The sequence below is a fragment of the Oncorhynchus gorbuscha genome, linkage group LG18 (genome assembly GCF_021184085.1).
Source record: "Oncorhynchus gorbuscha isolate QuinsamMale2020 ecotype Even-year linkage group LG18, OgorEven_v1.0, whole genome shotgun sequence".
Classification (NCBI taxonomy): Eukaryota; Metazoa; Chordata; class Actinopteri; order Salmoniformes; family Salmonidae; genus Oncorhynchus; species Oncorhynchus gorbuscha.
In genome coordinates this window covers 48,341,012-48,353,993 of record NC_060190.1, presented here as the reverse complement: position 1 = coordinate 48,353,993, position 12,982 = coordinate 48,341,012, and the positions used below count along the sequence as shown (strand labels likewise).

At 40.7% G+C, this 12,982-nt stretch overlaps 1 protein-coding gene across 1 annotated transcript; it reads right to left on the bottom strand.

Moving 5' to 3' along the window:
• Window positions 1-5,607: 5,607 nt before the first annotated feature.
• LOC124003747 (interferon regulatory factor 6-like) lies at window positions 5,608-11,900 on the bottom strand. The gene is made up of 8 exons (XM_046312294.1): window positions 11,645-11,900; window positions 10,848-11,030; window positions 10,463-10,658; window positions 9,328-9,420; window positions 8,820-9,068; window positions 8,268-8,660; window positions 7,396-7,514; window positions 5,608-7,262 (listed from the first exon to the last, which is right to left on the bottom strand). The coding sequence occupies exons 2-8, from the start codon at window positions 11,019-11,021 to the stop codon at window positions 7,026-7,028; spliced, it is 1,461 nt and encodes a 486-aa protein (XP_046168250.1). The 5' UTR covers window positions 11,022-11,030; window positions 11,645-11,900; the 3' UTR covers window positions 5,608-7,025.
• Window positions 11,901-12,982: the final 1,082 nt, after the last annotated feature.

Here is a 12,982-nt window from a genome sequence, read left to right as displayed (position 1 = left end):
GTCAGGTGAAGATTCTAAGTCAGGTGAACAGAAGGACTTGAGTTCCTGTATGTTGTTATGATCACACCACGTCTCGTTAATCATAAGGAATACCCCCCCCCCCCCGCCCCTCTTCTTAAGCTTGGGCTTATCACTTGCCACACCACATCTCAAAATATGAGTTTCCTACCACTGTCACTTCTCTTATGCTTTTCCCATTTGTGATGCCAGTGTGAGGATGCAATGTGGGGGGTCATTATAGAGGAACAGCAGTGTGGTTTCTCTCATTTCCTGTTATGAAAGAGAGTCAGAAGTAACAGTTAGTGAATTCAAAGAAGACAGACGTTGAGACGATAGAGAGACAATAGGCTGTTAGCTTAATTGAATGTGTTCAGGTTTGTTTTTGCTACTCCTATGATCACACTCACAAGGCTTCATGTTTTGTGATTTTGGTCATGTATCTGCCTCCTGGTGTTTCTTATGTTGTTAGTGATCCGTCCGTCGAGTCAGCAGGCTTCTCAGCAGCCTTCTCGTACACTTCAGCTAGTTTCTGATTATGGCGAAGCTTCACATACATAAAGTAGGACTTTATACTGCAGGTGTTTGAATGTCACGCTTCATTTCTTTCATTTAATTCATACCGAAAGTCATGCTTTCTTTCTTAATTTATCTCAGCTCAAAGCTGAATGCACTGCATATATGAGAACCATATATACACATTAGCCATGTGATATAATAATACACATGACCTGTATGACATAATAATACACCTGACCTGTATGACATAATAATACACATGACCTGTATGACATAATAATGCACATTACCTGTATGACATAATAATACACATGACCTGTATGACATAATAATACACCTGACCTGTATGACATAATAATACACATGACCTGTATGACATAATAATACACATTACCTGTATGACATAATAATACACCTGATCTGTATGACATAATAATACACATGACCTGTATGACATAATAATACACATGACCTGTATGACATAATAATACACATTACCTGTATGACATAATAATGCACATTACCTGTATGACATAATAATGCACATGACCTGTATTACATAATAATACACCTGACCTGTATGACATAATAATACACATGACCTGTATGACATAATAATACACATGACCTGTATGACATAATAATACACATGACCTGTATGACATAATAATACACATTACCTGTATGACATAATAATACACATTACCTGTATGACATAATAATGCACATTACCTGTATGGCATAATAATACACCTGACCTGTATGACATAATAATACACATGACCTGTATGACATAATAATACACATGACCTGTATGACATAATAATACACATTACCTGTATGACATAATAATACACTTGACCTGTATTACATAATAATACACCTGACCTGTATGACATAATAATACACATGACCTGTATGACATAATAATACACATGACCTGTATGACATAATAATACACATTACCTGTATGACATAATAATAATACACATTTCCTGTATGACATTGTGTTATTATATGTCTGTTATACACAAATACTGAAATATTCGGTTTTGTCAAACACAAAAAAGGTGTGTCACAGTTGGAAAACTGTTTCATCAGGCATCGTGGATCACCTCACCACCACAAGGGAGAGGAGGGCAAAACAAAACATGGCATCATCACTCTGGCTTCTCCCAGACATTCTCTCACACTTCACAGAAACCAACACTAAGGAAGTGTATGGATATCAGAGATAGAGGTCAAATATAGAACTCTTATTTTGGTATTTCAATTTCAACATACGTTTTAGGCTTTGAGTTTGTTGGTGAACTTCATTGTCTTCCTCTCTCCCTGTCAGTAGTTCAACGGGAGAAGAGTGGCCTCGTAAGCAATCAGCTCCACCAAAGGAATGCTTTCAGTCAGACAGAGTAAGCACAGTAAGCGACTGACCTTTACATGAAGACACTAATCTGTTGAACTGCTTATCTGTCATGTATAACACTTTGACCTCTGACTCCCACTCCCTATCATTCACAGGAATGGCTATATCACCGTGAATGGGGCAGTAAGTAACTCTGATGTACTAGATCTCTGTACTAGATTTCAATGTATTTTTCTCATTCAAATATGAGCCACAGCAATGAATCACAGTTTCCATCTACATTATCATTCATCATTCTGACAAAACACATCCCTATCAGTTGTGTTGCATAGCAACGTACAGTTGATGTTATGATATTTGAACTCTTGTGGGTGTATGAGACATACATGGTTCACCACCCATAATAACAATATACTGTATATGATCTCCCTCCTTGCTCCACGTTGGGAATATACTTTATGCTTATTGTGAAAACGCCCTCACTCTCTCTCTGGCTCTCTCTCTGTCCTCTATCTAGGACCTCATTCAACTTGCAGAGTATCTACAGGTGTGGAATCCTGCTCTGCTGACTCCTTACTGATGCAAAGGAGCTAACATATTTTAATCTAGAATTGAGACATACCTTTTAGTCCGAACCTCAACCTCACTTGTATTGTATCTCTTTCCATAGGAGGCTCTGTGGCAAGTGGATTCTCTGAAACAGAAGCTGTCTCTACTGCAGCACACCACCTCTACTATACTGCTCTCACAGGACAATGTCTGGAAGGTTAGGACCTGGATCTCTTATACACTGATGTGATGTCCACAAATGTCCCTCTACCTTTGCCCATGTCACAATCATACTCATGTATGCACATTGAATTACTGTATTTCTGTACCATATTCTGTTTCATGAAGGGCCTGCCATAAAGTTTGGACAGTAGGTTAATGTTCTTGGCAACTGTTGTGTTGTGACATAGGGTCCTTAAGGTGTCTGGTCCATCACTTCTCTAAATTAGGTAATACTGTGTTTGGTTCAGTGATCTAGTTTAAGACAGGCTGTGGTTTCAGAGACGAGTTCACAGCGTTTCCACCATTATTCTACTGGAGGAGCTGTGGTCTACCCTGCATTGTGTCACTGAGAAGCTGATAGAGAAACACGAGAAATGTACAGAGAGAAATTAAATGGCACAAGAGGCGTTTGCCACCGTCTACTAGTTGTTATCTGCTTTTCGGTCTTTCTACCTGACTGTCAGTATGTTTCATCTCTCTCACACATCTCATCTTTCTCTACCCTCACAGATCTGTTGTAAAGAGGACAAGATGAAGGGAAAGATTTGGGCACTAGAGTCACAGCTGAGGATCTGTGGACAGGTGTGTTCAGGAACACCGTCTGTACCTATTACTTAGAGTATATGGCTCATACAAAATCACCACCAGGCTGAAATCACAAAGAGCAATCGTCATTTTGCTGACTCATTCTCTGTTTCTCTCAGGGGCTGTCTAGGGATGGAGCCAAGATGCTGCTGCTACAGTCAGAGCAGCAGAGGCAGGAGGTTGAGGAGATGGCTGTAGCCGCGCTCCAGAGGGTCACTGGCCAAATGAACAAGGCCCAGGACAGGGCTCACAGCCTGGAGGTAAGGGGTCAGACAGGGCTGCATTCTGGATCATGCAAAATAGCACCGTGTTCTATTACAGTCAATGATTAATTACATTTTTGTGACTCAATTTGAGAAATAAGAGATTCTTAGAGTTTTGAATGAATAAGAAGGGACAAATTACATAACACAATAATATATGCCTATAAAGTATCTAAAAGCTGTCTTAGGATATCAAACACCATTACAAGTGTGAAAACAGTTACACATGTCAAAATGGGGGATATCCTCCTTTAAATGGCGGGGTGGCTCTTTGCTGAAACAAACTCCAAATTATGGCTTTAAGTAAATTAAATGGGGTTTATTATTTCTTGACAAATCTTTCTTAATCAAATAACTGGTGTTTAAAAAGTCATAGATTACTTATCCTAGTAAATAAGTTCCCAGCATAGCACACCCATTGACTATACATTAGAATGACCGTATTATCATTACCGATATTATGGTTCTCATTACCGAAATGGACCTGAAAATAACATGGTATTGAGAAATGTATGTTTTAGTAATGAGACGCCCTTAGTTTAATCTGCAAATAATATGAGACAGACATTATGAGTCAGCAAAAAATTGACCCCACCACTGAAGCCTATTCATACTACCATGGTTGTAAGGTTATGGTCCTCTGACTTTTTTCCAATTTGGGTTTAATGTTATTATAGTTAAAACTACTATATAATAGTTTAATATTCAAGTTAAATTAGTATGGCCTTATTATGATTTATGGACACACTTTTTGTGTTTTATTCAAATAAGCTGGGTTTCTCTAAAGTAAAATTGCATAAAATTACCCGAGAATTGAATCCAGACGCATTTTGGTAATGATAATTTGGAGTGAAAATGTACAAACTTTAGGCGAAAATGTACCACATATGTAAAATAAGTCACCGTGCCATAAACTAGGCATCTTAGTCTTTGGAATGTTAGTCGCTTTTTGCAGATGCATCATTGTTTTGTAACTCAATTTGCTACCGACATGGTTAAAACTGGTTTCATGAGAATCCCCCCCCCACACACACACACACAGAGCACTGACCTGTTGTTAGAGTGACATAAGATATCTACATTCAGTACCATCATGTATTTCCCTGTGCATCCATCCAGGGAGTGATAGGACAGGAGGCCCCTGGAGAGCCAGCTGCTGCAGCACCAACACACTGAGGCTGAGCTCCATCTCAACATCATTCTTCTGGAGCACAACCTGCACACCTGGCAGGACACAAGACACATGGAAGACAGAAGCAGGAAGACACCAAGAAACAGCAGGAGATTGTCAAAGGACGGCAACAGGACTCCATAGGTGTAGTATATTACACACCCACTTGCAGAAAAAAACAGTGGGATTGTGTTACTGTAGTAGTAGGTAAAGGAGTTTCAACTTCTATTTTAACCATGATATTTATTGGTCCATAAATGTGTTATAAACTCATCACTAGATTATCCCTTAGTTGAGCAGATTCATCCAGCTATGTCACACCACAGCAACATAAAGCAAAGCATGATGGAAACCAACATCCATAGGAGAGGTCCGAATATGTCTACAATTCACTTTCTCATCTTAGTCATGTCAAACCCAGAGCACCAGTGTAGCAAATCAAATCAATTTATATAGCCATTCTTACATCAGCTGATATCTCAAAATGCTGTACAGAAACCCACAATAAATCCCCAAACAGCAAGCAATGCAGGCGTAGAAGCACAGTGGCTAGGAAAAACTCCCTAGAAAGGCCAAAACATTTATGTCAATGTTTGTCCCAACTGTCTTCATGCTGTATGTCTCCAACATGTTTATTGTCTCTGCTTGCTTTTAGTCCTATATTATCTTGATACTGATGGAATCGTTCTTTTTTTCCAACAAGAGACGCTGTTGTCCCTGGTTTATCCTGAGGTCTCCGTTCCCGGTAGTCACTTGGCAGCCATTTTGACGTTGTTATTGGCCGATATCCCCACAAGAAGGAAACAGCTGTGGGACCTTTATCAAGTACTACAAGAACGCACAGAGAAGTATCTCTATGACATTACCTCAGCATTGCTATAGGCCCATATGACAAGACCTGGGAACTGGACAAAAATCTGAAGAACTTGCTCTGAGGGTTTTGGGAAATATGTTTATTGCATTTTACTTTTAAATGTTTTCTGTATAGCTCAGTCAACATTATAGCGAAGGATATTTATCATCCATTGAAAATGTAATCTTGAAGTACATTTGTATTTCTAATGCATTTTATGGTTACTGCATCATGTTCATGCATACGCGTTTCATCCTTTTATAATAATCAAATACATATGGTGTCAGTATATTTGACACACAACCACTTTAATAACTAGACAGTAAAACTGACATTAAATACCAGTGAATAAAACACTTGCAGGTATAACTTTGTCAATTTGAGTTAAACCCTTTTTCATTACTGAACATACATTTCATTGTGGATTCCCTTCATAAAAAAAAAAAAAAAAAACTGATCACTTGCCCAGTTATGGGCGTTTTTCAACAAAATCAATACAAATCATTAGGATAAAAGTTATTGAAAAATGAAATGCTATCTAAGCATAAGACTCCATTTACTCCCAAAAGTGCAGCGACACCACTTATACTAATTTCATGGACCAAAACAAATGGTTTAAATTCCATAAAATTATAAATGGAGGCTATACATGGTGATACGGTCTATCAGAAAATAAACAATCCATTTGGTTCACCGAATCCTCTACCTTGACCTGATCTTATCTACTAGTATTAGCATAAACAAACCAGTAAAGGGTATAGGATATATCTTGCAGGAACAGTTAGAATGGATCTCAGCAGTCATGATGAGATACAAATGTATAATAACCAATAGAAAGGAAAGATAACTATTAAAGTGTGTATCATAAAAGTTCACATAATGGATTAACCACTTGCATGTTTTTTCTCCAAAAGAAAAAAATATATATAAATATCTAGCTTTAGCACTCAAACATATTATTCATGGGTTAAAAACAGGTAGTAGACAAAATGACATGAGCAACAAGGACCAGGACACAGCTTGATAACTGACTGGTATTTTGTAACATGGGGTCAAGGGTTATGCCTGTAACTCATTGACTATGTTCAATGTTGCATTGCAGCTGACAGGACTTTTGCCCATAATGCCCTCCAATGCTCCTCTAGTTCTGCCCATATTGAGTACAAGACCACGGGGCTTTACAACTGCAGACAGACACTATCCATGTTTTACAGACTGCCACAGTAGTAGTCTTACAGTGCCTGTTTAGCAGCATTTACCACAATATACACATGGCTCCTCTCAGAGAACATAATAGCAAAAGAAAGGGAAAAGGCTAAATTGAAGCAATCCCTCTCCCTTTTCCTATTCGGATTAACACGCCTCTACAAACATAAGTACTAGCTTGCTGACTACAGGTCTCCACATAACCCAGCAGTAGAGGCAGCAGTAAGGAGACAGTGTCCAGGCAGAGCTGTGTATGAGACTGACTGGCCTGGTAGGGCCATGGTGGACTGGGTAGCTTCACTGGGCGTGCAGGGCCTGGGGCAGGCTCATGCCAGCCCCCGGGGGCAGAGCCTGAGGCCAGCCCTCCTGGCCCTGGTGGGTCTGCAGCAGGCGGTACAGCTGCTTCAGGTGGGTAACGATGTTGTCCTTGATGTCCGGGATGGAGATCTGCAGACGCACGCTGCCACTGTCAAAGGAGCGCATGCAGTCACCTGAGAACATCTCAGTGATCATACGTGCGACCACAGGGATGATCTGGGTGGGAGCAGAGGGCCAAAGACGAGTCAGTTACAGTGAAGGGACTCAACAACAAAACACAAATTTTAAAATAATGAAAAACAAATGTTTCATTTGTTTTCTATGAATCATTGCCTGCACAGTCTCATACCTGCACCATGATGAGCTTCCTCTCCCTGGGTCTGCTGTCAGGCCACTCCTCTCCAAAGCACAGGTTGATGTCGAACTGAGGAAGGCTGGCCGACTGGCCCCTCTGATGGGCTATTACACCTGCACACATCAAACAATCACAATCATATCACATAGCAAATCAGTCTCACGGCATACACTGAGTGTGCAAAACTTTAAGAACACCTTCCTAATATTGAGTTGCATCCCCTTTTGCCCTCAGAACAGCCTCAATTCGTCAGGGCATGGACTCTACAAGGTGTTGAAAGCGTTCCACAGGGATGCTGGCCCTTGTTGATTCCAATGCTTCCCACAGTTGTGTCAAGTTGGCTGGATGTCCTTTAGATGGTGGACCATTCTTGATGCACACAGGAAACTGTTGAGCATGAAAAAACCAGCAGCGTTGCAGTTCTTGACATACTCCAACCATTGTGCCTGGTACCTAATAACATACCCTGTTCAAAGGCACTTCAATATATTGTCTTGCCCATTTACCCTCTAAATGACACACATACGCAATCTTTGTCTCAATTGTCTCAAGGCTTAAAAATACTTATTTCACCTGTCTCCTCTCCTTCATCTACACTGATTGACATGGTTTTAACAAGTGACATCAATAAGGGATCATAGCTTTCACCTGGTAAGTCTGTCAGAGAAAGTACAGGTGTTCCTGATGTTTTTTCCACTCAGTGTATGCCCTACTATCACACTACCTCCTAAGGGCCCAGCCTAATAGAATATATAAATATCAATAAGCAAGAAGCTTTGAGAAGAGTGGTATAAAACATTGTTGCTGTAGGAAGGTTAGAGTCCATCTATGCTAAAATGGTCAGTAGGATCGGAGTCAGTACTTACCGCTGAGAAACGACTCCAGACAGAACATCTTAACCTTCCTCTGCCTCTCTATGAGGTTGGGTGCATTGGGGTTGGGTGCACAGGGGCCTGACCAGTACACCTTGCACTGGCAGAGGCGGACGGCATAGATGTCATGGCCACTGACCTCCAGGATGAGGCCTCGGTCCATGACATCCAGCAGGCGGTTGGTGAAGACCCTCTGCTTGTCGTTGGCGATGTGCTCGGTAGAGGGGAACCTCAGCTGCTCCAGGCTGATAGGGCCAAACAGCTCTTCCTGGTTGACCATGGGGCCCAGGTCCCCGTAAAACAGCCTGCAGCCCTGGGGATTACTGACTGTCATGGCTGGACACACCTCCTTACCCCGGTACTGGAACTGCACCTCCAGGTCTGTCACTGAGGGTGAAAGAGACAAAAAAACACATGAAGATTCAATAAGAGAGGTACTCTCATTAGTTGGTCTGTATTGGTAAACTCCTGTGATACTATATACAATCAATGTATGCAGTCCTATATTTATCTAATGGAGGAGTTTGTGTGTAGTAGTGTACTCACTGGGCAAGGAGCTGATCCACATCTCTGGGGAGGCGAACATCATGTCAGGCATGGAAGGGGAAGGCATGTCAAGTGGAGGAGGGGGCGCCATCTCCTCAGGGGGGGGCTGCATCTCCACATCCAAAGGCTCCTCTTTTGGCCACGGCTTAACCTCCTCTTTGGGCCACACTTCAACTGATGGGGGGCAGCTGGGGGGGTGGAGGGGCGATACTGACCCCGGAGGAGACCACATTAGAGTGGGGCTGGTACCTGGTCGTTACAGGGAAAACAAAGCATGATTAGATGACATGCCAAAAACAATACAGGGATATTGATATCAAAACAGGGGGTAAGACAGACAAAAGGGCACTAGGCAGTTGTTTTTGGACCAAGCAAACTGGAAAACATTATCTGGATGCTAGATCTGAACTGTTGTGTGGTTTGGGACAAATAACATGGTAAACATCACAGAAAAACAGTATTAGTGAGGGACAAATAAGAGAGATAAGAGATCATTGACATGACTAACCATTGGATGTTGGATAAGGAGGAAGGGGCTCTGGAGTATCTGGTTCATCTTCATCACAGTCATTCGGCGTCCAGGACCCAGAGTCTGAGGATCCTGATGTGAGAGAGATGAAGAGAAAATGAAGAGAGCAAGGGATTCCAAATCCCAAACTAAGCTTCAAAGCTGCTACCATTGGCCATCATTTTAAATAATAATTTGTTCTTAACTGACGTGCCTAGTTAAATAAAATGTTTTTTAAAAATACATAAAATTGACTAACATCATTGTTGTTAAACTGTACTTAAAAAAAAGTCAATTAATGTCCAAATGTGGACATACCTACTCATTCAAGGGTTTTTCTTTATTTTTTAATATTTTCTACATTGTAGAATAATAGTGAAGACATCAAAATTATGAACACATATGGAATCATGTAGTAACCTAAAAAGTGTTAAACAAATCAAAATCTATTTTATTTTTGAGATTCTTCAAAGTAGCCAACCTTTGCATTATATCAAGGAGCTTCATGAGGTAACTCTGGGACTTCCTTTCTTGTGGTGGTCCTCATGAGAGCCAGTTTCATCATAGGGCTTGATGGTTTTTGCTACTGCACTTGAAGAAACTTTCAAAAGTTCTTGACATTTTCCAGATTGTTACCTTCATGTCTTAAAGTAATGATGGACTGTCATTTTTATTTGCTTATTTGAGCTGTTCTAACCATAATATGGACTTGGTATTTTACCAAATCTTCTGTATAACAACCCTACCTTGTCACAACACAACTGATTGGCTCAAATGCATTAAGAAGGAAATAAATTCCACAAATTAACTTTAAAGAAGGCACACCTGTTAATTGAAATGCATTCCAGGTGACTACCTCATGAATTTGGTTGAGAGAATGCCAAGAGTGTGCAAAGCTGTCATCAAGGCGAAGGGGTGGCTACTTTGAAGAATGTCAAATCTAAAATATATTTTGATTTGTTTAACACTTTTTAGGTTACTACATGATTCCATGCGTGTTACTTCATAGTTTTGATGTCTTCACTATTATTGTACAATGTAGAAAATAGTACAAATAAAGAAAAACCCTGGAATGAGTCGGTGTGTCTACACTTTTTACTGCTACTGTCTTTGTATGTCATCCATGGACATTTACCTGGGTTACTGAGGGGCTGTGGGATGTCACAGACATCGTAAATCTTCAGGGGGTTCATGGGAACTTCTTTGGTGCCATCGTAGACAAGGTTGAACTCTCTGCTCTTGTTGAGGGCACAGCGGAGCTGGGCTTTCCACTTGGCAGGGTCAGGGTCATCAATACCCTCCTGGAACTTTCCTGTCTCCACTGCCCAGGCCTGATACAAGGAGAGAGGGGACAGATGAAGAATACATTTTTAAGTAATGTTTGACATTTTTTGTTATTCTGAGCAGTAGATCTCAGCCTGCATTTTGACTCAGAAAGTGATCTCAGCTCAGAAAAGGTTGGTGACCACTGACCTACATGTATTGTTTCACAAGCTGTAACAGATATCTGCTTTACTAACCTTAAAGATTGTGTTCTCTTCCTCATGCTGGGGGGTGTGGCGCGTAGCGTGTTTCCAGGGGACCCTGAAGCGCTTGTTGTCTCGATCGATCCACACCAGACCTGGGTAGAGCCCACTGTCCACCTGGGCCACTAGCCAGGGCTTGAGCCGAACACGCCGTGGGGTCACCGCCATGCTTTCAATCTGGGGAGGAGGCCACCATGGGAGGGTTAGATATCTACTATCCATATGGTACACTTATATGGACATCCTGACCAAGATATTTAAAAACGTAAACAGTTCTAATAAAAGCACTGTACTAAGAAAACAGTGAGCTGTACGGTTAGCTGGCACATCTTGATTGAGGCAGGCACTCACATGATGACCAAGATTACATGGTTATCAAGATTCCAAACAGATATGGGCCACTAAGTACATAATTATGGTTGGTTTTATGATACTCCTGGTGTGTCTACAGGACATGTTTCACAGGTGTGTTGAGAATGGAAATAAAGCCATGTCCAATGTTGCTACATTAATTTACCCAAAAATCATAACCATAAAATGACATTTTCCCCACCAAGCAATGACTTTACTGGCTTTTGTTGTGATAAACCTTTGACTTTTGTTGATGCTTGGTTGCAACCCCTCGCTCGCTCTTACTGTAAATTTGAGCACCATATGAAAGAACAGTAAAAATAGGTTACTTTTCACGGATAAATTGTTAGTAATGATTTCTAATAACCATCTAGTTACGAATTTTAAACTATTTCGAGGTTGCAAACGAACTAAATGTAGGCGACCGCTGCGAAACGTACCTGCAGTTGAATGTGACCAGGAAGTAGGCTACTTTCTATCCGGGAGAAAGTAGAACCTCAATCAATTTCAGGGAAATATTATTCTCCAAAACGTTGGAATTTGTATGTCCTTAGCAATCCAGGTAAAAGTAGACTGTATGACTCACGTATACTTCTTATCATGCGAGAACAATTCTGATAATCTTGTCCCCATTAGTTCAGGCCACCCCTTTTCGACTCCCTTCCCGAAACTCAGGTAGAGCTGTGACGTCACAGACGTTTCATTCTTGGCACCCGGCACACCTTCCCAGCTGGTGAAAAAAACCCAGCTTACTTTCGGTGGAGCCTTCTTGTGACCATGATGACCAAATGACTCACAATATTTGTTAGAATGTTGTTTCCATAGGTTCTTTAAATTAGCCATATAAAAACCATGAAGACTATTATGCTGTAAAATGATGTAATTATGTATATTGTTTTCAAACGCAATTTGAAATAAGCAGTTTGTAGCGCAGTCATTTTATTATAGCCTAATTAAAATATGTTAATTTAGCACACGCCATGCGTGTTTTACGCATTTACACTGTCATTGTAACAAGTACATTATGATAATTTCTACGATACACACTTGTTAATTGTGCAGTCACACCCAGAAACTGCCCACGGGCCTTTTCCCAATGTTTGCGTGCGAGCAGTCTTCACCGCACGAGGCGCTCTTGTCTTGGGGACTTCCCTGAAATTTCCCAGTTTCCTTACGTGTGCATATATTTATAGGCCAGTGAGATCAGATAGCCTAAGTGTGCGTGTGTGAGAGAGAGAGTTTTCAAGATTAAGGATTTAAGACTGATGGTCAATTGAAAATACAACTGAAAAAGCATTATTAGCAAAGAACACATTTTTCCATTCAATTGAAAATACGTGTTATTTACTTTATTTAAACATGTGAAGTCTATACAATACATTTTAGTTGTTGGTATTTTGCAATTTAGCTTTAGATGTCATTACAGTGGTCTCAACCAATGACTGATAGGCTACATTTCTTCATATGTCAGGGTTGGTGGTGAGGGACATCCCATGTTTTTGATGTTGCTCTGCACATCGCCTCAAAGCTCCTGTCTCTCTGTAATGCATTGAAATGGCCAAACAAGGAACAGATTGTTCAGGGCCAAAACATTTCACTGACATCATAGGCAATTGAGGTTGGCCTCCAAACCAAGTCTATTGTGTACTTTAGAATTTGAGATGGTGATACAGAAAGGGGAAACAGGGGCAAAGTGAAGCACGGGAACCAAATATTGGATTGTGTCTCTATTAAGAAATAGGCTACTTAAAACATGAAAACCATCTACAGACTATGCA